The 27,245-nt window shown below is 28.1% G+C and overlaps 1 protein-coding gene across 1 annotated transcript; it reads right to left on the minus strand.

Annotated features, from left to right (window-relative positions):
* Nucleotides 1-5,304: 5,304 nt before the first annotated feature.
* Nucleotides 5,305-6,017, minus strand: LOC127252919 (late embryogenesis abundant protein D-7). The gene is made up of 3 exons (XM_051277309.1): nucleotides 5,913-6,017; nucleotides 5,469-5,603; nucleotides 5,305-5,388 (listed from the first exon to the last, which is right to left on the minus strand). The coding sequence occupies exons 1-3, from the start codon at nucleotides 5,958-5,960 to the stop codon at nucleotides 5,305-5,307; spliced, it is 267 nt and encodes an 88-aa protein (XP_051133266.1). The 5' UTR covers nucleotides 5,961-6,017.
* Nucleotides 6,018-27,245: the final 21,228 nt, after the last annotated feature.

Consider the following 27,245-nt stretch of genomic DNA (forward strand, 5'->3'; position numbering starts at 1 on the left):
TGTATAATAAATAATATGAAAAAAAAAACATAATAAAAAAATACTTACACAAATATTGTAAAATTTGAACATTAAGTTTTCTGACGATCAACACTATAAGATATTTCTTGTTCTGCATTAAAAACAATATTATTATATAAAACTGAAATATGATATATATTCTTTGAAAATAAATATAAAAAATACTTACCAAATCGTGAATAAAATAATTTCTTCTAATTAGATCTTAGTCATGTTCCAAATGTTGTCTCCAAAACGTCACTAAATATTGGACGATCATTTAAATCAAAATTATTGATATTTTGATTATTGATTGTCTTTTCTCTATTATTTTAAACCCGACCTTTATTTCTTCCTCTGTTTCCATTTTCTCTCATACCGGTAGTTTCCGTTCCTCGTGTTGTCTTCTGACTCTAGTTCTCTAAGCAACTTCATAAGCCGGCATTCTACGATTATGCCTCGGCATTTCCCGCAATAGAGTAACATGAGGATCATATAAATAAGCACATTTAACGTCAAGACTTTCGATTGTTGGTGCCGAAAAATTATTTTCATATATTGTAGGCTCCCAATTCACAAGTTCTTCTTTCAATTCAATTTATTTTTCCTCAAGAAAATTTATCTTCTGAGGATTGTCCATAGCCATATCAGAACATTCTTGAAAATATTTTTCAACTTGTTGAAATTTCTTGAACTCTTCCGTCATATGTAAGTATTCTCCTTTAAAAAATATCGAAGTATGTCTTTTTTACACATCTTTTCTCCATCTATTTAAAATGTATCTTCCATTAATAAAGTGTATGTCCTTCACTGTTATTACTTTAAATATATGAGAATAAACTATTCCCTTAAACTCAAAACTCTTGTATTCACAGTCAAAATATTCTCCATCCGGACGATATTCAACTTTATAAGTGAATTCATTCATAAAGAAATCATTTCGAAGTCTCATTTCCATCACAAAAAATTTCTCAATACCAACTTCAACAACATCATCTTCCGGTAGCATTCGGTCAATTTCTTCTTGAACTTTTACATGTCTTAATTTTTGTCTTTGAATCAAAGTCTACCATATTTTTTTTTTTTGAATTTTCTTGGCAATTGCCACTTCATATTGTTCCATGAATTCTTTCAGTGTGCATCTTGAATGGATATAATCATAAAATTATGCGCGCATCCATTCATTTCTTTGCGTTGAAATCATACCAACCCAAAACATGTGATTCAAATAAACTGAAACTCACTTTTCCTTTTTAGCATAGAAATCTTGAAACCAGACTTTGTATTCCAATCCATATTTGACTAAAAAATCAGCCAAATTTCTTTCAAAATTAGGAATCGTAATACTGTCATATACTATTTCTTTGAATTCGACAATCACCTATTTATACTCCTGAATACCCTTAAACTTTAAAGACAATTTCGACATTATATGCCACAAACAATATCGATGTATAGTGTCCGAAAACACCTCATTTATTGCTATTTTAATGTTTCACATTGATCGATCAATATAGCTTTAGGTTGCACCCCATCCATTGCTTGAACCCAATTTTCGAAAAGCCATTTAAATGAAGTTGAGTCTTCACGTGTCACCAGAGCACACCCTAGTAATATAAATTGACCATGATGATTATCCCAACAAAAGCTTCAAACGACATTTCATACTTATTGACAAGATATGTCATATCAAAGCTCACTAGGTCATTGAAGTCTCCATATGCAACTCGACTTCTCAGATGAATCCACAATACATTTCTTAACATTCCCTCATCATCAATGTCTATCACATAAAAAAATTTCTATCTTGATGTTGCAATCTCGCAAAAAGCTTTCGAATAACTTCTGCATCTCCATTACCCAATCTCAATCTTCTCATGCTTTCTATAAAGTTCCTACAATCTTTTGGACGACATCCAATGTTTTCAGGACCACAAGCTTGAACTTCACACAATCGAATGTTCTTACTTGGCCTTATACCCGCAATATTGTTAGCCTCCAATTGTCTCTTTATGTGCACACCAATTTTTCTATGAGTCGGCATTAAAATCGACATATTTGGATTAAGATCATGATTGTATGTTGTAATTGTTTTCAGAATAATCCATAATTCATCTTCTTTCTTTATGGCACTGAGTGAGTTGGACATCCTACTCTTTTGGAAATCTTTTGTAGATGGTACTTGTGATTTATCATATGCTATATATGCATATTTTTCTTTTGTTAATGCTCTCTTTAAAATGCTAAATTCAGACTTTCTCGCGTACTCTTTACAGTATTGAAACTTTCATAACTATCATATATCATTCTTGTACATGATCCATCAATATGCTCAATTTGATTTTCTTCTAAATTTACATCAATATTAACAAGTTTTTAATACATTATTACTATTAATTTTAAGCAGTATCAAAATAAAATTAAGACTATTTAAGAATAATAATAATAATAATAATAATAATAATAATATAATTTTTATGGTAAGTGACGTTAATATTGACTAAAATGCATTATTAGAACTAATAAAATTTAAAAAATTAATTAAAAATTGCTATTAAAAAATAAAATATGTTATTTACGAAGACTATTGATCAATATAGAATCAATTAATATTCTATACATATTAAAAATAAAATGATCAAAATTGTTTAAATGAAGGGACTATTTAAAAATTTTACCTTTATTGGTCTTGTTGTTAAATATTCCAAAAGATGTGAAATCTAATGGTTTCATAATTAGTTTATTTTTGTAAGTCTTGTTATTTTTTTGGGGGAGGGGGGGGGGGTAATATATTTTTAAAACTATTATACATTTATTTATTTATTTTTACTGAAAATTTTAATTTTAATTTTTTATCTCAACTGAAAGTAAAACGTGTGTTTAGTTATTTTTTGAGATAATTTTTTCGATATTTTTTATTTTATATTCTTATTTATTTTAATATAATATTTATATATGTATTTGAAAAAATAAAATAAGAAGAAAAAATATCTAACTATTAATAATATTTTTACATATCTCTAATCTTATTCATAAATATATATATTTTTACCGTCTTTTCACTAACAATCCTCCAAAAATATTTCTAACTATATTTTTTTTTCTAATATCTAATAATATAAATATTAGTAACATTAAATAATTAATTTTCACATTTATCTAATAAACAATCTCTTTATTTTTAATAAATAATATTGTCAGATGTTATAAATTCATTAGATAATATATAGACAACTATACTATAAATAATAAATTCAAATAAACATATATAAATTCAGCAAAAATTTAAAGAGAAGTATGACATAAAAAAAAATAAATAAATAAGAAGAAAAACGTGTATGTGTGAGAAAAAAATATTCAAAAAAATTTATTTATCTTGAAAAAAAATATCAATAAATTTACTAACAAACTCAATATCAAGTTCGGAATTTAGATCAACAAGAGTTTGCATTTGAATATTTTCGTATTGATCATTTTTTTATATATATAAATAACTACCAAATAAATGGTATATAACATTTTCTATATTGATATACATATTGACATTTTAAAAATGAAGAAGGGAGTGTTAGGCCCGTTTGGATTGGCTTCTTGCAGGAGCTTTTGGCTTCTACTTCTAAAAAAAACAGTTTGAAATCTATTTGCATTAACTTCTGTCTAAAAGCAAAAGCAGCTTTTGAAGTTGAAAAATAGCTTTTGAAATAAAAAAAATACTTTTCAGTTAAAATTACTGTTTTATCCTTAATAATAATAATAATAATAAATACTATAATATAATATAAAAATAAATAACTTATATATATTATATTCTAATACAAATTAAAAAATATGATTAATTTATTATTTTTAATTTATGTACTATATTTGGATTAAAATTTAAAATTTAAATACCGAATGTAAATAGGAGTATATAAATTTTTTAATTATACTTAAATTACTAAATATAATTTATAAAATTTTAAAATTAATTATAAAATACAAATTATATAATATTATATTGTAAATTTATGTTTAATTGATACATTATCCTTACATTAAAATTTTAAAATATAAATAATCAAAATTTAAAAGTACATTTTTTATACTTTAATTTCTTTAAATATAATTTGTAAAATTTAAATTAAATTATAAAAATGTTATAGAAAAACTAGTATTATATTAACCGCATGTCCTTTTAAGTAATTTTAACAGTTTAAAAAAAATACTTTCAAATGTATAACGTCCAAACAGTTTTTTACGAAAAGCTGCTTTTATAATGATTTATCCAAAACGAACTTTTGGCTTCTGCTTCTGCTTATTTTTTAAGTCAATCCAAACGGGCCCTTAGTTTAAATAGAACAAATAAAATTACATAATTTATTGTTAATTGCTATTAAAAAGTGTAAAATACGATTATTCAAGAAAAATATAATTGTTACAAAATATTTTTTATATTTTAAATGAAAAGTAAAATTTATCAGCATGAAAAGTAAAACTGTAACCTTTGGGCACAATCTGCCAATTTAGTAAAATGTATTAGTAATATTAATTACTCCCTCCATCTTAAAACAATAGGGACATTTGAGATTGACATAAAAATTAAGAAATAATAATATTATATTGATAGTGGGCGTAAAAGTATTTTTAAAAATTCAAAATACCTTTACTTTATATAATTATTGTAAAAAAGAAAATATTTTTGTAAAAAGGTAGAGAGTTAGTTACCAAAAATATAGAAATGAGGCTATTATTACGGAACAGATAAAAATGACAAAATAATATTATTATTTTGGGACGGAGAGAGTATAATATAATATTAATAATTTTATATTAAAGTTAAAATAAATAATTAGTTTAATAAAAAGACAAATAAATTATAAATTACTCCCTCCAATCTAGAAAATTTAGCCTATTTTCTTTGTATTTTTGCAAAGAAGTGAGATTAAATTTTCTGGACGAAAGGAGTATAAAATTAAAATATAATTAAAATTCCAAAAATAGAAAATAATGACTCACAGATTAAAATGAAAATGATGGATTATTTAAATTGCAATCCGCATGCATACTCTCTAATTATAATAATATTATCCATTTTATTACACTTGAAGAGAATTACATACATGAATCCTCAACGGGTAGGAAATCCTACTACATTATTACAGACTACAATTAAAAATAAATAAATAAATAAAAAATATATACATTGGAACAAACTAATAGAAGAATATTAATTAAGTGTCCCAATGTATAAGAAATTACATCAAAATGCATTATTAGGCTGGCCTGCTAGCTACGACCTAGCTAGCTGTAAATAAATAAATATATTTAATTTTTCTTTTCACCCATGCCCAGGGTATTCTTGACGCCATCAATTGCACCTTGAGCCATATGAGCCACCTGCTCGCCGGTCTGCAGAATAACAATAAATTAATTAATATTATTAAAATGGAAATTGGGTAAATTAATTAAATAATGAATTAAATAATTACCTGTTGAAGGATTCCAGCATTCTCCTCCTTGGTCTGCTGGGTGTGTTGATCTGAATGGCCAACGGCGTGGTGGGCTTTGTCGTGAGCCTGTTCTGCGGTGCTCTTCGCAGAATCCACCCACTGCTCAGTCTTGGCCTATATATGTATACATATACATATACATATACATATATATATATATCATCGTATACAGTTTACAAATACGTAAATATAACACATGTTCGTTTGTAATAAAGACATGCGTTGTTTGTTCGTATGTTATGTGCAAAAATCAACTGTTGTATGAGAATGTATCATGTGTTGTTATTTTCTGTGTTGTATTTGTATTATATTAACGCATATTGTGTGTTTGCTGCCTGTGGTTATACCCTATGGTGTTCAACACACTTATATTCAATACTGTAGCCGCCACTGCCGCCTATATATATATATATATATAATTACCTGTGATTGGGCCTGGGATTGTCCGGCATTGAACTGACCGCTCGACATTTTTGGTGAATAAGTGAATGTGTTGAGAAGAGTATAGAAGATATTGAGAGAAGTGAATGTGAATGAATAGAATAGGTGATGGAGTGATTGGTGAATGAATTGAGTTTGGAGTATTGAAGGGTATTTATAATGTCGGGAGGAAGACTAATAATAGTAACATAGCATATGAATATTGGTATTTGTGGTGGTGAATATTGTAAGTACCAAGCTAGTGTGTTGCACGCGCAATTTGTGTTAATCCATGCAATGCAACGAATTACATGCCTCCGCTACCCATTCAAATCAATTTCTATTTTAATCATGGCTGATCGGTCTTTATCGTTCCAGATACATCGCATGGTATCGTTTTAATGTATCGGTCAAATATCGATTATATTTTTAAATTATAACTGATAACAAATAATTAAAATAATTAAATATAATCAATTTTAAAAAATTAAAATTTAAATAATTGAATTCAATTATAATTTGAATTATTCTTAATTTTTGTATTTCTCCCTCCCACTTCTTCTTCTCCAATCATGGCGAACCATGATTCTAATCCACTCATTTTTTATTTTTACTTTTACTTCCTAAAGATATATGTGGCACCTTTTAGATTTATTTGTACAATAATTTCGGCCAACCATTAAAATTATTAGATCTTTTTATTTATTTTATTTATCAACGTATACTGGAACAAAACAAAATCGCAATCAAAACAAAAATTTCAAAATTTCAATTTATGCTTCATAAAACTACTAAACGATCGTTTAATTCTTTATTATTATTATTATTATTATTATTATTATTATTATTATTATTAAATGATTAATGAGGTTTTAGTGGCCATTGGAAATTAACTTATAAAATTTAGTGACCACTCTAAAGTACAAGCTTGTTGTTTATGTATTTTAGAGTAACGAGATTTAAAAAATATATACTACCTCCGTTCAGTAATAAAAATTATATTTACGTTTTGCATATTAATTTTTTAATATTATTTATTATATCAGTATAAATTAAGAGAGAAAAATAAAAATACTTATATTAGTATCTTATAATATAAATACAATGACATTTATATAAGTGACAAGACATCCACCGCAGCGAAGCGAGAGTGAACTATTCCATAAATCCACTAAGTGTTCATCTCTCAGCGGTCTAGTCATTCCAATACTAGCTAGTGACGAAAATATCGCTTTAGTTACGCTGATGCCCTCCAGCATCTACGCAAACAAGGAAGGTCTGCGCCCTTACTAAGCAAGCAAAGCGAACGCTCTGGAAGTTATGGCCAGTGCAACTGTTCTAATAGAATAACTGTCACCAACTGCCTAACTGCTCAGCGATTTTTGCCACTTCTCAACTGCCCGCAACTGCTGTCTTCTCTAAGCTATAAATAGGGTCATATTTCTTCTGTAAAAATATACTCATATCAGAATATACACCGCAAATACTACAAGAGTTCTTACTTTTTGTTGCCTTCTTCCTTTCCAAGAGTTCCAACCCTATAAGAGAGTTCCCTAGTAGAAATGGCTAGAGGGGTTGAGATGTTCTCCCTCTCTGGCCGTTCACTTTATTGCTTTGTAGTTTAAGTCTACAGCTTTGTTTACTGCTTTTGTACAGTTTTCTTTATGTAAATATTTACTGTTTTCTTTAGTAAGTACTGCAATATCAAGATTTCTTCATATTCGCCCATTTCCTCTTTTCATATTTGTATTGGCATAATTAATTTGGAATTCTGTGTCGCTGAGAAAGAACAGAGAATAATTGATTATCCCAGCCTAGTTTCGTATTGTATTCATTAACAGATCCTAGGTAGTTCAATATAATTAAGTATGTGGGAGCCTTGTCGACTTGCTTAGCTACTGTCCTGAATTCGATTTTCGATTAAAGAAAGGTAACAAAAGGGTAAAGTCACTAATGGGACATAAATTATAATAATTAAAGGGGCATAGACGTTTGTCTATCGGGTCACATAAATGTCTAGTGACAGTAGCATTTCTTGCTTACAATGTTTTCATTATGAGTTCCATTGAAGTCTTGTTGTAAATCTCTTAAGGTCAAGTATCATCGATCCAAGTTCTATGTAAATCTGTTTGTATGATTACATTCACATATTATGTCGTTTACGTGTGTATATGTATAAATTTTGCTTATTCCTTAACATCATTCGCTCATTTCATCCATGAAATTCTACCCATTAAGGAACGTAGAGATTACACAAAACACTATCTGGTCGCCCCCTACCGCTCACTTAGTATACATATACCGCTTTTATTTCACCAGCTCGCTTTCGCTCATCTACCGCTCTCGCTGCCTCCATTATTCACCGCCCCTGCTTTCGCTCACCCAGCTGCTCACATTTACTCGCTTTCTTTAATTCGGTCTTAGAGCAATTTTTTTCTTCAGCTCACGCGCAGGCGAGCCTCTTTACCGCTTTTCCGATACATATCACTAGTTCATCTTCTTGATTAAATTTCTCGATTTAAAATCCCTGTGTTCGACCTGAAAACTCACCAGTAAAATACTCCATCCATCCCTTAACAATCTATCCATTTTTCCATTTGGTACGTCCCATAACAAAGTATCTTTTTCTTTTTTTAGTAATTGTACCATCTACCTAACTTTACAAATACCCTTCCAATTTACAATATATTACACAAATGCCATTACTTTTATATCATACAATACTAATAGGGTTAATTTAGTCTTTTTACCTTAATTTCTACTTATTCTAATATAATACTAATATTTCTAAAACTCCGTACGAAAAACAAATGGATATATAGATATGAGACGGAGGGAGTAGTGTAAATAATTGTGATAAGCGATTCAGAGTCTACAACTTTATTTCTTCATCCAAATCTGGCCATACACAATATTGCACACTTCACTCTATTTTCATTATTAATTCCATGTCTTTAAATAAAAAAATTGTTGTTATTAGTCTACACACTCTCGTTCTGAGATACTCTCACCTCTTCCCTCTTTCAACTATCATACTCTCTCCGTATTTTTTTAGGCCACTTGCTACTGGTGGTACTTCGAGAGGATATAAACCGTTTTACATTAGGAGTAATATGAATATACCAAAGCACTACTGACGATATTTTGCTATGCAGAAAGAGGTCTTCTTCGACTCGGCTTCATTCCCGTTGCCTTAATATTGCCCTATATTTTCCAACAAAAACATAATGTGTTATAAATTGTGATTACTATATTGAGATACAAAATTCGACCCAACTGACAACATATAATATAAACACGATAACACACGATAGAAAAAATAAACAACACAAGAGTTCTATTAACATAATATAAAAACAACAGATGAAATGACAAGACATGATATAAGGATAGATAACACACAATAAAAAGTCTGACAACACATAATATAAGGATAAATAACACAACATATAAAGACAGACAACACACAATATAAAGACCGACAATATATAAATTATATAAATATAGTACAAATATAACATATAACTAGTAACACATGATATAGTCTCACACAACACATAATATAAGAACAATAAACATATGAATTATATAGTATAACATAATACTTATAGGAGGTCACGATGCGAGTACGAAGTGGGGGCCACTTTAAACGAGATATAGGTTGTTATTTTGATAATATTGTCTTGGTATATGCTATGTATAAATAGTTCAAGACAAAAAATTCACTAGTTTTCCTATATGTTCAATGATATTGAAGCTGAGGAGGTTCAAAACTGCACTTTTGAAAAATGACTTCGAGAATGAGATATACTTGGAACAATCATAAAGCTTTGTAGTTACTATCCAATAAGGCAAGGTGTGCAAAAATACTAAGTCATTGTATGGTCTCAGACAAGTGTCTAATCAGTGGAACTTAAAATTTGACGAACCGATATTGACAAATAGTTTCAAATATAATGAGTGTGATAAATATTTTTACTACAAAGGAGATTTTAAAAACCTTGTGCCTGTATGTAGTTTATATTTTGGTCATGGAAACTGATCAACGATTCATTGTATGGACAAAAAAAATGTTCAAAATAAATTTCGACATTAAGGATTTAGGGTTAGCCGATGTGATGCTTGGGACCAAAGTAACTATACACCCAAAGACAATTATACTAATTCAATCTCACCATGTGTTGAGAAAATTTAAAGCATATGCTAGCTCTTCGGTGAAAACCCCAAGTCACCCAAGCGTCAGACTAAACAAAAATTGGGTAACCCTGTAGCTCAATAGGAATACATAAAGATCTCAGAGAGTTATGCATTCTAAATGGATCTTACTTAATTGATCTTGCATACTCAGTGAATAAAATGAGTAAATGCTCTAGTAATCCAAGTTAAGATCACTGGAATGCTACTGTTAGGGTTTCGAGATATTTAAAATATGCTCAAAATTTAGGACTATGATTTATAAAAAAATCCTTCATGGCTTGAAGGATACCCTGATGCCAATTAGATATTGGATTCGTAATTATTCGTGTTCCATGGATGGATATGTATTCACAATTGGAGGATGTGTTTTCATAGAAATCGATGAATAAAATATGTAACTGTCCATGAAATTAGAATTTATAATTTTGGATAAAGTGGGCAAGTAAGCCGAGCGGGTTCGACAACTCGTAACAAAAGATTCCATGGTGGAAGAAATATGTGTCCACAACAATGATACATTGTGAGGGCCTAGCGTCAATTGAAAGGGCATGAAATATGATGTACAACGTTAAATTATGATATTTTTTCGTTAATATAATACCGTACGAGAATTGATATCAAGATGGCTAATCTTGTTAGACTATGTAAAGTCTAAAAATAACCTAGTAGATTCGGTAACCAAATGATTAAAGCGAGATAAATTTAAAAAGTTGTTTGGAGGAATGAGTTTGAAGAAGTACATTTAAGAAGGTTTAGTGGATATCCAATCCTAATGATGGAGATCTCACAAACTTTTCTTAATGGGAAAACCAACATACATGAGTTCGCATTGCCACACTTAGAAGACATGTCTTCGATCATTCATAAAGTAGGAAAGAAACAAGAAACAAGTATTGATATTTCTTTTGTATTGTAGGCTAAACATTGAGATTTTAATAATTCTTTACTATTCGACAATATAGTATGATAGGATATTCATAAGAGGTCACTTATACAAGTGCAAAGTGGTGGCCGCTTCAAATGAAATACTTGTTAAAATAAATTTGTTTTTTAGGGTCCAAACTAAAATAAAAACAAACGTAAGAACATACGAGAGATATGATATTTATTTGTTAGATTTGTCTCAGTATACGCTAGTTGAAGATAAAAATTTACTAGTCTTCCTGTAAATCACATGAATGAGAAGGTTCAAGCAAAAGCTATATTTTCATATACAATAACATCTTTTTTAGGAGGATCATGCCTTGGCTATTTTCACTTACATAGAAGATTTTTTAAATTCTCATTTTAAAAGTATTTGGAAAATCAATTATGAAATTAATATTTAATTAAAAATTAAATGATCTCTACTTCAAATCGAATTCTGATAAGTGAAAAATAAATAAATTAATAGTAAAATATAATTATATGTACACATTATTTAATGATTCACCGAAACAAGCCGCGGGCTTTCAGACAGATGTTGGACCAACTCAGTGTGCTCACGTGTCGGATAGAGAAATCTAAAAAAACTCTATCTACATTGAATAGATATAATTTACCATATGTATGATTTTCATATTTATTATTATCTTAATTAAGAATTTCTATATATATAATTCTAATTATGGTTATTATTATGATTACAATTGTTTTCATATTCACATTTCATAATTCGTAATTATGGTGTATTCTTTGATAATAATTATTTTATTTCTGTTAAAATTCTAACTAAGGAAACTTCCTATTCAATAGGCTTTTCGACAGTAGTGCTACTTCCAGAAGATGTAACCGTTTTATCTTTGAAGACGATACGGATACACCGGAATACTACCGGTCGAATTTCATTTAACGGGAAGAGGTCTTCCTTGACTCAACTTTAATTTCTTCTTGTCTAATTGTATTTCAAGATATTTATCACATGTATTCTTACATTTTGTAATTGATGAAAACTTGATTTAAAGTTTTTATTAAATGGATAAGTATTTTATTCTTCAATTCTAGTTTATTTCATTATAAAAAATCAGATTTTTCAGCACTTCCATCGTCATATACTATATTGCAGTGGCAAAACTAGAAATTTAGATGTGAAGGGGTAGAGTATGTGACGGGGAAAGTAACGTGAGAGAGGGGAAAGGAGGGCTTGAGCATTGAAGGATAAATGAGACAACAAGACTAAATATGAGCTGAAAAAATAGAATGTAATGAAATAAAAAAATAATGAATCAAAATATTTTTTATTTAAAAAAAAATACATTAATGATCATTGCTCAGTTTGGAAGATTAAGTCAAATTTCAAGAAATAATCTTGAACTAGTATGTTTAGATTTGCAATTTTTCTTTAGCAACGACTCATTAGCTTGTTATGCCAATAGAAGACATACAATAATCTCTAAATATTTTTTAAAGGCTTTTTATGATACGCTTCTGTAGTACTCCCTCCCAAATAAGGTACAACATTTGCTTTTGACACGGGTTTTTAGGTGGGTAGTATTAAGTAGGATAATTTAGAAATTAGGTGATGTGATGGAGAGAGAAATATATATTTTTATTTTTTTATTTAGATGATGTGAGGAGATAAAGTATGGGATAGAGATTAAATATAATTAATTATTTCATATTTTGGAAATGTTGCAGGGTGTTTGGGACATACCAAAAAAAAAATGTTGCAGAGTGTTTGGGACGGAGGGAGTACTATATTTGAGCTATGAAATGTAAAAAATATATCTCCCGTCATATGAATGTCAAGAATATTCTGACCATATACGTTCAAATGAGAAGTATTTATAAACATAGTGTAATAACATCTTGTAGCCGTTTTAAAGTCTTTCCTTAAATTTTGACATTCACTTCTCTGTTTGGCCAATACAATCAGTTTTAGATGATCATATTTTATTTTTCAAGTTATTCCACAACTCAATAGGGTTCTTAATTTTATAATATATTCATTTTTTAACACTTCACCGCTACGACGGCGGAGAAATATCATTGTATTTGTTTTATTTTGGCTAAAAATATTATTGCCTTTAATAATTGTTTTTCCGTGACGAATGGACTCGACGAGCATTTCCACATTCATTGGCTATGGATTGACGGGGCGAATTAGTCCACAGCTTAACATAAGCTACAAATAAATAGATTATTTGCGGGTCAAACTGCAACGGGGCGGGCTAAAATTTAGGCAGCCCAACCCAACCCACCAGTAGGAGGTAAGCCAAGCAAGTCAATCCACGGGCTTTTAAAAAATATTAAAAATATTTTTTATATATTTAATATAAAAATAGTTATATTTTAGAGGTTAAATATTAAATATTTAAAAATAAATATTTAATATAAATTGACTCAAAATTTTAAATATCATTAATCGTTTTTTTTTTAAAAAATTGTTAATAAAAAATATTTAAAAAATAAATAGGTATATTCTTATAGATTTTTCAATAAATTTTAGAAGAAAAAAATTAATAGACAATGAAAAATGAATAAAAAAAAATTCTTTTTAAAAAAAATAACGACATTGTCAAAACAGTTACAAAAGACAGTAGTATCGTAGATATATATTGATTAATTAGTTTAACATAATATGAAAGTTTTTAATATATAAATGATTTGATTTAACTTAATATAAAATATTTTTAAAACCTATCATAAAATATAATATTTTAACAATCTCATATGTATATATCTATTAGTATTAAACAATTATGATAATTTTGTAATATATATATATATATATATATTTATTGCTTACCTTTTTATGTTGGTAAAAAAATGTGATATAAAATTGAAATAAAAATATCAATTATTTTTGCCATTATCTACTAATATGATATACTTCATCTATTCCAATACAATAGTTTTAATTATCATTTTTGTCTGTTTAAAAACAATAGTCTTATTTTCATAAATAATCATATCACCGTAAAACTACCCCTACTTTTTATTTTTATTACACAATTGCGTGCCACTACTTTTTACACTAATATACTCATAAGGGCAAAAATTTTTTTTATCAATACTTTTTACCAACTACCAATATAATATCAATATTCCTTAAATTTAGGGGTGAAAATAAGCCAGGCCAAACTTTGGCTAAATAGGTCTGACATGTTTTAAATATATCTGGTCTCAGCCTGGCTTGGTAGCCTGAAATTTTTTTTTTTTTAAAAGCCTGAGCCTAGCCTTTTTAAAAGTCTGACTTGGCTTACAAGCCTATTTAAAAGACTCCATAATATTTTATTTATTTATTTATTTATTTGTAAATTTAATTAAAAATAAAAAAATAAAATACATACAATTATTTAATATATACATATAAGTTAAAAAATCCAATTTTTTTTTTTAATAAATTTATAATTAAAAATTATTTAATAAATAATATTATTAGATAGAAATTATTTTAAATATATAATAATAAAAAAATATTTTTACAAAATAAAAATAATAATAAATAGGCCGACCTGTTAATTAAAAAAGACTTTTCTTAAAGTTAAGCCTGTTCTATTTAAATAAAAAGACTTTAAAAAAAATTTTAACCTTACTTTTTAGTAAATAGATTAGGTCACGCTAGGCCTTATGTAGACCAGCTGTAGGTCTCTGACAAACGGTCTGGTCTATTCCTATCTGATACTTAAATCTCGTGCCTAATACAATTAAGACTATATTTATGGAATGAAAAGACTATGATTTATGTAAATATTAAATGATATATATATATATATAATGTAGATATGCAATAGAGAAATATGTAGTGAAATAATTTATAAAACTTGTTGAAGCAATTACATGGTATTTTTGTTTTTTTTTTCAATTTTTATAGCATCTACATAAAAACTTAAATTAAATTAAATTGAAGGATTGATTTTATTACAAGAATTTATATATTATTTATACTAAAAAGAGAAAAAAATTAAAATAATTGGTAACAATTACATAATTAAAATTTTAACAAATTAAAATAATCTTTAAGTTGTACTCCCTCCGTCGCAAATACCTTGCAACATTTCATTTTTTGTTTGTCCAAAACTCACTGCAATATTTCAAAATTTAGAAATAATTACTAATATTTATATACATATATTAATATACATTTCACTTTATCCCATCACATCATTCAAATAAAGAATACAAATAATCATTTCTCTCTCCAATCACATCACTTAATATCCAAATTATCTCAAATTATCATACTTAATACTCTCCATCTAAATTCCTATGTCAAACACAAATGTTGCACGATGTTTGAGACGGAGGGAGTACAAGATAATAATGGTCACCATGCATGCAAGCTTGCACATGCATATTCACGTATGGGTATATATATATATGGAAATATGGGTATATATATATATATGGAAATATGGGTATATATTATTTGGGAATAGGTAACAGGCTATGATTAGAATGATGAGATGACTAATTTCAAAAGATCGTGTCTGTTTTTATTGTAAGTAATAATCAGTGACTATTGTTTGAGTCCATATACTACACTACAAGAAATTATCAATTTTGTAACGAGGTTTTTTCGTTCCTAAATTCACTTTTTCCGTTATTAATGATATTAGAGACGGAATTAGAGATAAAATTACGTTAGCTACGTAAACTTTAGAAACGGAATTCCGTTACAAATATACTATTTTTTTGTAGTGATATTTCCTGAACTGTTAGAACCAGTTTAATAACAATAGATAATAATTCGTTGGATAAGCTAAGTTAGACAAATCTTGTATGATATTCATAAAAACATCGGCAAAGTTTTTGAAGCTAGAACAAACTTTACAGCCAACAAGTTCTCATATAATACTGATTCAGCCAGTGTCACCTTCACATACGAGTGTTTAATACTCCCTCCGTCCTAAACTCACTACAATATTTTCAAATTTAGAAATAATTAATAATATTTATATACATATATTAATATATACTTCACTTTATCCCATCATATCAATTAAATAAAAAACTAAATAATTATTTCTCTCTCCAATCACATCACTTAATTAATATCCAAATTATTTGAAATTACCATACTTAATACTCCCCACCTAAATTCTCGTGGCAAATATAAATGTTGTACGGTGTTTGGGACGGATGGAGTACTTTATAGTAGCCACATTGAAAGTTTAAGGAATTTTTTAAAAACATGACCAAAGTCAAACATTGTTTTAAAGATCTAGTCTTGAAAGGAGGTTTTTATATCTATAAAATGTAAGAGTTTTCAACTTTTATTCTCTTCCAACTATATGATATCATACCATAATAGAATTTTTTTTTTTTTTTTTTTTTTTTTTTTTTTATTTAAAGTAGTTTTAAAAACTCTTGTATTTTTAATTATAGGAGTTTTGAGAACCCATACACTTTTAGTCTTGATTTAACTTTTGGTAAATTATATAACACACTCTCTTATATTTTTAGTAAAAATATACACAATACTACTTATTTTATTTATTGCGTGATAATCCCCTTGTGTTAATTTAAAATTTATACAAAACACGCTCCTTACCCAAAGTTGATGTTTTGTTTTAAATATAGATCTAAATTATGCAAGTTTCATACAAATAAAATACCTAAAATATCTTAAATAACTTTTTTTAATAAAATAAATAAATAAATAATTGATCAATTATTTATTTTTATAATTTTGTAAAAATCACATAGCAATTTGTTTCCAAAAAACTATAAAATGAAATATTAATGAATTATTTATATATTTATTTTATTCAAAAAAATATTTAAGATATTTTATCTTTTTTATTTGTATAAAACTTGCATTATTGAGTTCATATTTTACAATCAAATATCAGTTTTTGACGAAAATATTATTTTGTGCAAATTTTACATTAATACAAAGAAGTTTTACGCAATAAATAAAACATCCCGGGGTGTTTTTTGAATTTTAACTAAAATATAATGGAGTTTTATGTAGTATAATTTACTTTTTAAACTTTCTTAAAATAATTTTGTTGTATTTCAAATATTTGTACGTGACATATCTTTCATTTCTTAAGTGTAATTTCTTTTCAAAAAATCCTACATCAGGTATTATTTTTTGGATTAAATTATTTTATAATCTTTATACAATATTTTGGTTTATATTGTTAGTAAGCTATTTATCTTATATAATGTATATTTTTTGTTTGATTACAATATTACTTTTATATGATATTTATTTTGGCATTAGTTTTAATAAGTTAGTTGTTTAGATTTTGTGCATTGTATTTTGTAATATCTTATTGTTTATTTTGGTATAATTTCTAAATTTATATTTATTGTATTACTTAAATGTATAATGCATTTATGTGGATTTTTTTATAATATATTACTTTTATATATTGCTTATGTTTTGTATTAATTGTTTATTTTATATAAAATATAAAACAAAATATTGCCTACAAACAATATAAAACAAATTATCGTATAAAAACTATAAAATAATTTAGTATAAAAAAATAATAATAATACCTGAAAATTGGATATTTGAAGAGAAAATTTGCTTCAGAAACGAACATATTATACACAAAATTTGGAATACGGTAGTTTAAGAGTTAAAATTTAAAAATATAGATGTTATCAAAACTCGTATAATAAAAATATCAAAGTGGATCATATACTGAAATGATTAATTCAGCAAAATTGAATTTAGAGGGTGATTGGGAAACAACGTATTAAAGAACTTTTAGTTTATTGAACAACTTTTAGTTGTTTGACCAGTTAAAAAGCTAATTTAGGTGTTTGGTAAATTAGCGTTTTGAAAGAACTTTTTGGACCCAAAAAGCTAATTTCTGTAAAGCTCATCTACCCGACGTTTTGAAAGAGTTTTTTCATTTTAATTTTGGTCATTCCTTATTTACCCTTATAAATATATTTTTATAATAGTATTTATTAATTATTTTTAATATATTTAATTTATTAAATTATATTTTTATTTTTGTAAATTTAAAATAGTTACTATTATTAATTATTACATATAAATTATTTTATTTGTAAAATATATAAATTTTTAAAACTAAATCAAATAGAAAAAACAAATGTTATTAGTTTATTTATATATATTAAAATAATAAAAATATATATACAAAAGATTTATTATTCTATATTTTACATAATTTTAATAAAAAATCATTATTTTTTAGTAAAAATAATTTTTTCAAATCTAAATAATAAAAATAAAAATAAATATTTTATAATATTTTTATAATTTTCAATAATTAATAATAAAAATTCTCATACATTTCAAATCAAAATGAACAAAATTAAATATTTTGAAAAATAACGTATCAATGTCCTTAATAATCATTTTATGTATAAACAACTAATGTCAAACAGTTGTTTTACCAAATACTTTAATACAAACCGCTAATTGAATCAGCTAGTCAAACCAGCTAATTGAATCAACTAACAGCTAAAGGCTAAAAGCTATCAGCTAATTGTCAAACGCACCCTTAATCTCAGCCCTTAATTTTAATTTCAAAATTTAATTTAAAGATCATCAATTTAAAACTAAAGGTTGTGATATATTTAAGCATATTTACAAATCAGCATATGATCCAAGACCTAAAGATATATAAGGATTCTCATAAATACTTTATATGAAAAAGTTTTCAAAACTCTTAAATTAGCAATTACAGGAGTTTTGATAACTTTTATAATTCTCCTACATTGATAACATTCAATGACGATACGGGGTAGTGGGAAGGAAAATAAAATTTTTGAAAATCTCTATATTTAATATTTCGGATGTGTTCAAAACTTCTATTATTTTGTATATATTAATTTTGAAAACTCCTATAATTTATATATAATAATTTTAAAATCTCATTTGAAGGGTAGACTTTTAAATCCTAAACTTAGGCCAATTTTTTTAAAATTCTCAAGTTTAAGAGAACCTTACCATCCAACATAAAAAAAAATAAAAATAAATAAATAAATAAAATTATTGTTGGATTGTTGTGGAAAGCAATTCAACAATTTTCTTTTTTTTTTTGTTTTTTCTTTAAATATCTTCTTAATTATATATATTATATATATTTTTATTATACTTCATCTTTTCAAACTTAAATTATTTATTCTTTTATTATTTTTATCTATCCCATCAAAAGCATTACTCCCTTCGTCCCACATACCATGTCCATTTTATCGTTTTTGTCCGTTTCACATTCCATGTCACTTTTTTTTCTTGAAAAATGATTATACACTTTAATCTCATTTTAAACTTTTTAATTTATTTTTTTTAATTTTAATTAAACTAATTATTTATCTTAATCTTAATTTATAATTATTTATATTATAAGATAATTATTTTCACTAGTAAATTCTTAATTATCTACTAATTACACATCTCCTAAAATACCATGTCTATTAGCAGACATGGTATGTGGGACGGAGGAAGTACTTTTCTTAACTTTATATTAATCATACACTAATGCCAAAATATCATTAATTTTTATCTAAATTACAAAAGATATGATTATATATACAATTATTTATACATAAAAAGTCAAATGACAAAAATATCAGAATTTCTTAATCATATACTAATACCAAAATACTCTTAAGTACTATTTCTTAATATTAGAATTTCTTAATCTTAAGTTAAGAAAAGTACTCCATCCGTCCCACGTACCCGTGTCTGCTACACTGCAGACACGGTATTTTAGGAGGGGTGTAATTAGTAGATAATTAAGAATGTATTAGTGAAAATAATTGTCCGATAATATAAATAATTATAAATTAAGATTAAGATAACTAATTAGTTTAATTAAAATTTTTAAAAAATAAAATTAAAAAGTTTAAAATGAGATTAAAATGTGTAATCATTTTCCAAAAAAGGAAAGTGACATGTTATGTGGGACGGACAGAAACGGCAACGTGGACATGGTATGTGAGACGGATGGAGTATTATTTTTTTTAGGTCGAAAAAAATACTCCCTCCATCTCATAAATATAGTCTTAATTGGGTTGGACACGAGATTTAAGGAATATTGATATTATATTGATAGTTGGTAAAAAATATGGATAAAAATTTTTTTTGTCCTTGTGAGTAAAATAGTGACAATTGTGTAATAAAAATGAAAAAGTATGGATAGTTTTATATTGTTATGATTATTTATGAAAATAAGACTATTGTTTTGGGACAGACAAAAATAGTAAATAAGACTACTGATTTTACTATTACGATTTCGCGTCAGTCTTGCCAGCAACAACAGTCTTGCCAGCAACAACGGCACCAGCCCGACGGTCTTGCTTATCATTGGCTTTGCTTTGGCCGTCATATACAAGTCACCGAATTTGCTTCTTTTTTTATTTTTTGATTGGTTCCAGTCTTTGTTCACTTCTGTTTTTTTTTTTTTTTTTTTTGTTGTTTTATGGGTTTGAATTGTTCTAAACATTGATGTAATTTTCCATAGTGGGGTTAGAGTGATTTTTACTTTTTTATTTCTTCTTTCTTTCGATAATGTCTTGGGTGCCCTCTCTATTGTCGTGTTATTTGAGTTTTGCTGCTTCTGCCATATATGCTGCCCTTTTGCTCCTTTATTTATTTATTTTGTATTAATGTTGCATTTCTGAGGAGGTTTTTAAACTTGTTCAATGAAAGGTTTATTTGAAAATATCTTGTTTTCTCTAGCAAACGTAGTTGCTTAGGTTTTGATGTGATTAAGGTGGTGGAGTATATTAAAAAATACTTGTACACTTGTATACCAGTCTCTATTTGTGCTCTGAAACAAAATGATGTATTCAAGAATCTTGACACCTCCTGGTGTTTCATCCTCTGGCACCATATTGTTACTTTGAGATTTTTTATTACAGTGATATACTTTCGGTTAGGGTAGGGGTAGGTGTCTCATTGGTGCATTTGCTGTTTCTCTTGTGCCGAAAAAACAAGAAATTGTGTTATTATTAAGTGGTGTACATTGTGCTTATTGAGATGGTCGAGGGTTGAGCCTTGGGAAGATTTGTTCAACAAATGCAAATATTTTTCCCAGCAAAATTAAGAAAAACCGATAAAGATTTTGAATTGAAAAGTATGCTATTTGAGAAGACTCTATCATTCATTTATATACAACATGCATAAGAGGTATATTTATTCACTTATCAACAAAATCCTATAAATGCTTAGGGTAGCTAGCACCTACCAATACTTCTCAATCAAAAGAGGTGAAGCATGAACACCTTATATTGTCTTTGCCTGTAATTTGGTGGTTAGAGTGTTGGAATCAATGGTGCAAAATTGATAGAGATTGCATTTAATGGTTTATAACTAAAATGAAGAAGCAACCATCCTCCTATAATATAAATTGTAGAGCTATATATACATATATATTTTTCATTTAAGTCTTGGAATAGCACAACATTGCTTTGATATAAATTGTAGTGCATGAAATGTGAAGGAACAAATTTCGCTTCCTTCATCACTAACTTCTAAATTTTAGTTCATGCAAGTTATAATAAAGTTTTTGTGGCTAAATCGATGATGGATTTGTATTGGATTTTGATTAGTTCCCTTAATGCAAGAAACCTTTTAGAATTCTTTTTTAGTTCAGGAATATACCAACAGTCAAATTTCCTGACAGTACCATCATGCAATTTTATATGCACTATCCCGCTCCCCTTTATGACTAGAACTCTATCATCACCTAACTTCACTGTTTCATTCCACTCCTTAAAAGAAGTGAATAGTTCATGAGAGAACGTCATATGGTGAGAAGCACCGGTATCCATAATCCAGGAATCAACAGTATTAGCACTACATGCTGTCAGAACTTCACAAAGGTCCCCATCATCAGAACTGTCTTGTATTACAGCAGCACTGCTGTCACTGTTACTAGAATAAAATTTTGTATTTCCCTTCTTCTGTGGAGAATCCTTTTTAATGTGTCCCTTCTCCTTGCAAAGATAACACTTAACTTTGTTAGAGGATTTTGATTTTGAATGCGACCTCTCATTCCCATTACCCTTCTCTTGTGGTCTTCTCCTACCTGCAAACAAACCAGAACCAGAACCCTCTTCCAAAGAAACCTCTATTTTCAATTCTTTGGACATAAGGACATCTTTCACATCATTAACAAAAATTGTAATTTTACCATATAGCATAGTATTTAAAAAATTTTCATATGAACCAGGTAGTGAACACAGTAAATTAAGGCTTAATTTTCATCATCTATTTTAACCTCAACCCCTTGAAGATCAAGAATAATACGGTTAAATGTATCAAGATGATCCTTTACCCAAGTACTTTCAATAATCCAGAGGGTGTAAAGACGTTGCTTCCGATATAGCCTGTTCGTGAGAGAGTTGTTTTGATACTTCTCACACAGTTTATTCCATAGCCCCAAAGCTGTCGTCTGATCTACAACCTGCTGAAACACCTCATCAGTAACTGACAACAAGATCTCGGAATGAGCCATTGCCAAAATCTCATTATTCATCTCTTCCAAAACTTGTCTTCCCCCTCCAACGCAGCCGCACATCCTTGTTGAACCAGAAGTGTCCTCATCTTGACCTTCCAGAGCGTAAAGTCATTTGACCCATTAAACTTCTCTAGATCAAACTTATATGAGGACATCTTCAATCAATCAGATATGGCTCTGATACCACTTGTTCTGAGAAAACGAAAAAGAAAGCAAATAAAAAACATAGAGGTTTTACGTGGTTCGGTGACGGTGTGTCAACCTACGTCCACGGGTAGGAATCGGAGAGATTTTATTATACTAGTTAAAAGAGTTACAATTATGTCATACGACTAGGAACCATAGCTATCTATTTAAGCACCCCAAAACACCCTAAAACCTAAGCCTATTTTTTATTAATTAGGATAAGCCCAAAAAGAATCCTGCTAATTGAAACAACTTTTTCGCTTTGGTTTTGGATCGGGTAGACCGCTAAATCCAAGTCACGTTTTAACAATGTGCTTGTTGCTATTACTATCACCAATTGCAAAAGTTGAAATCCCGATTTAATATCCAGGTGACGGCTTTTATCTCTTAGTATTTCTTTGCATCCTAAGGAATTTTATAAGTCTTTTGATATTGGAGCCATATGTGAGCTAGTGGAAAGGTTTATCCTTGTAATTTTACTGAACAAAAAAAAACTTACTTGAAATTTCAGTTGCAACATTATGAGCTTGATGTGCCTCAACATTCGAAATTGAAAGATCTTTCTACAATTGCTGAATTATGTAGAGGACTAAGAGAGACAAAAAATTATGAAATATATCATTTAATTGATGGATTGTCTCGCCTTGTATTGACTCTTTTTGTTTCTACTGCAACAACGGAGTGAGCTTTTTCTGCTATGAAGATTGTGAAAACAAGGCTTCGAAATAGTATGGATGATAATTTTTGAAAAATTGTTTGATTCTCTATATTAAAAGAGATATTGCTGACGGTTTTTCAATGGAAAAGATTACTGATCGTTTTTTTTTTTTATATATATAAAAGAAAGACGAGTACGATTACAAATGTCAAAGGTAATTTTTTAATTTAAATTTATTTTAAATTATCTTTATAAATATTTTGTTTTTTGCAGGGAAATTCATAATGTAGTTTGGCTTTGAAGTTTTATATTATTAGTTATCAAGCCACAAAATTGTACTTTTTGCTGCTTGTAATTTTTTTTCAAGTTTAATCATATTACTTAGTTTTTAAATTATTATTATATTATATATTGAAAAATGAACAGCCCCGCCAATTTACAATCCTGCTTCCACCATTGTTTTTAAAGGTGTGTTTTGAAGGGTTTGGGAAATTGAGTTTAGGTTTGGATTGAATTTGAATTTTAATGTGTTTAAATTTTTATGTTTCTTTATGTTTGGTTTAGGCTTAAGAGTTTTAATTTGTAGTGATTTGATAAGTAGTGATTGTATTAATGTAAAAATATAAATATAGTAGTTTATTTATTTTATTTTGGAAAATTTAAAAAGTGCTAACAAATAGAAAATGAGTTATATTTTATATATTTTATTTTTGAAGTTTAAAATAAATTATTTTTAAAATAAATTGATTGAATTTTGTAGTGATATTTTTCAGAGACCTACAATCCTGCCTCCGCCCGGGATGTGTTTGTTTGGGGATTTGGATTTTAAGTTGGGATTTGAATAGTAAAAATTTTGAATTTGAATAGTTATATGATGGGTTATAAATAAATATTGATGTGATATTTTGAATGTAAAATTGATTTTTTAGTATTACATAAAAAATAAAAATAAAAAATAGATATTTGATCTGAAGTTTTTGAATGAAAAAAATGGGATGAATAATCAAAATCCAATCCCCCAAACCAAACATACGTAGAATGAGAAAATTGTTTGATTCGGTACAAAAATATATTTCCACCTTCTCGTCATTGCAACTGCTACTCAAAACTTCGGTGTTCGGCCGTCCTCTCTCTCACCATGGTGCCGCATCGCCATATCTTGCTGCGACACCGTCAACCGTGCAGACATTCAAAACAAATGGTGGGTGTGAAGGGTGGGTAATAACCCTTGCTTTTTAGGTAAAATATGACAAATAAAAATAAATAAGTAAATTCAATAGTCTTTTTGCAGGGCTACCTCGTAGGGTGGAAGAATGGTCAATGCAGGAGAAGATTCAAATTGGTTTGTATAGTAAATTTACAATCATTCGGCCAAACCTTTTCAAAAGAAACACATCCAACTCTTTAGGGTTACCATATTGCATTTCTACTCAAATAATTTGAAATATGAATATTTATCTCTACGCATAGAATAATATTTTGAATAAGAAGTCAAAGAATACATATATAGACAAAATAAGAACACAAATACATGTTTGTGTTTGTTATAAAATTTTGGTTGATAATAATTTTTTTGAGACCATTATTGAATCCATACACAAATACAAACACATATATTCTGTGGCCCAATTAAATTTGGCTCTAGCCCGGACCCGCGACCTGCAACCCTAACCCCTGACCCGCTTCCTTTTCGAGATTGATCATGAGCCGTTGGATTTAGGGATTTATTCCTATCCATTGGATTGTCTTTAAACCTACATATATATACAAGTAAAGAGAGAGCTGTAAACACTATCACCCTCACTCACTCTCTCTAAACTCTCTCTACACACTTTTCTCTCTTGGCGATATTCCGGCGACCTTTCGACGGTGTCTTCTCCTGTTTTTTGTGGAGCTTTTCGTGGCGATCCAAACCCTCCTGCGTGTCAAAGTAAACTGGTAGGATTTTGCTTCGTGTTTGCTTGACGATTTCTACTATGGTGTTATCTTTTTGCCACTGCTTTTCGTAAGCCTTTTCTTCTATTGTTTGCGAGGTGGTTTTTTGGTTTAGTTTAAGGGTCTTGGGCCGGTTTGGTTGTGTATACCGCATTGTATGTGTGTTTGTGTCGATTTTTTGTTTTGGTGGGTGATTTGGGGGCTGAGCCTAAAACCAAATCATAGTTCAAACTTTGTTTTTGTATTTTCGTTGATTTTTCTTTAATAAAATCAAGTTTATTCCGTGTTTATTTCATCACAAGTGGTATCAGAGCTTTTGGTGAAGATTTTCTTTACAAAATTATGTTTATTTTTTATTCTGTAAAGATTTTGGTTTAAATCTTTAAGATCTAAAAGGATCCGGTTGAATCAGCCTATTTTTGAAGAGTTCGATTCTTTTTTTTTTTTAGATCATCATCAAAATCGGCTCATTGTATTTTGTTCCTTGTTTTTAGGCCTTGATTGAGTTTTTCATTTACGAAATCGTATTTACTCTTTGATTTTGTAAGGATCTGCTCAAAACCAAAGCGATCTGTTAGAAATCAAAAGAATCTGGTTGAATCAAACTAATTTTATTGTGTTTGGTTCTTTTCTTTTTATTTTGTGTCTAAATCGGTCCGTTTAGTTTCGATCTGGCTAATATAGATGCGGTCTAACTATTAATGTTGGGTTTGGACTTAATCGCTACTGTTTTGTGTAGATCGGTTAAGTTCGAGTGCATTTCGGTTAGAACGGTTGAAAATCGTTACGATTTGGTGAAAACTGATTTTGTCCGTTGTTATTTTAAGAAAATAAACCATAAAACTTGTTGCTTCGCCTTATTTACGTTTAGATATATGCTTGTTGGGTTAAAATCTAAAATTTTGTCCAAAATCTTTAAAGTTTTTTGTTAAAACTGTTTAAGATCTTGAAAATCGTAACTATTTTTGGGTTAAAATCTTTAAAACTAAAGTTGTTTTTCAAGGATCTTTTTGTGGCCTAGTGTTTCTGTTCGTGAGTTTCGGTGACTCTAACATTGGTTAGAGGAGAAACATTGTTTCTGGTTTGTTGTTATTAGTTGGCTAACCGCTATTCTTGAAAAAGAATAGGTCATTTGTATATATCCTTGTACTTTTGTAGGGAATATATTGTTGCTGTATTTTGAGGGTAAATTCTATAACCCTAACTATTTTATTTTTCTTATTTTTCCTTAGTTTAATATCCGCATTTAAATTACGTCCAATCGATTGTAAAGGCTATTGTGATACCAAGGTTGCAAAACTCCGATCCTCACTCTTGTGAGTGATTCTCGAGTATCTTCAGTGGAATAGTCATGAGTGAATGTTGTAATAGATAGGTTTTTTTTTGTTATTAATTGCCAGTGATTGCAATATTCTGTGATATATTTGTTGTTGTGTTTGTCTTCTGTGAATTGCTGTGATCTGGGTGTTTGTTTGGTTCTCAATTTGTTTTAAAATAATCTGTATTTCTATAAACTCTTTTTACAATAAAGTTTTTTTTTTTAAAAAAAACAAACAGTTTTTGCCAAACAAGTTGTGTTTTTCGAAATATTTTTTTTTAAAACTGTTTTCGAAAATTGATAATCATGGCTGGGCAAACATTTTTTAATATCCAACCTTTTGATGGAAAAAATTGATTTTGCTATTTGGAAACAAAAAATGAGAAGTATACTTGTTACTCAAAGATTAATTAACTTTGTGGAGCCGGATCAAGCAACTACTCTCCCTCTCGAAAAGAGGGCTGAGTTGGATGAAATGATTTCATCTTGTATAATTCTTAATTTAGCTGATAATGTAATTCGTAAGATTGGTAGACAAGAATCTGTTGTGGCATTGTGGACTAAATTGGATGAATTATATACTCAAACTTCTTTACGTAGTAGTCTTTATTTGTTAGAAAAGTTCTTTAGTTTTAAACTTGATCAATCTAAAACTATTGATG

The sequence above is a fragment of the Andrographis paniculata genome, unplaced genomic scaffold (genome assembly GCF_009805555.1).
Source record: "Andrographis paniculata isolate CXL003 unplaced genomic scaffold, ASM980555v1 Contig49END, whole genome shotgun sequence".
Lineage (NCBI taxonomy): Eukaryota > Viridiplantae > Streptophyta > Magnoliopsida > Lamiales > Acanthaceae > Andrographis > Andrographis paniculata.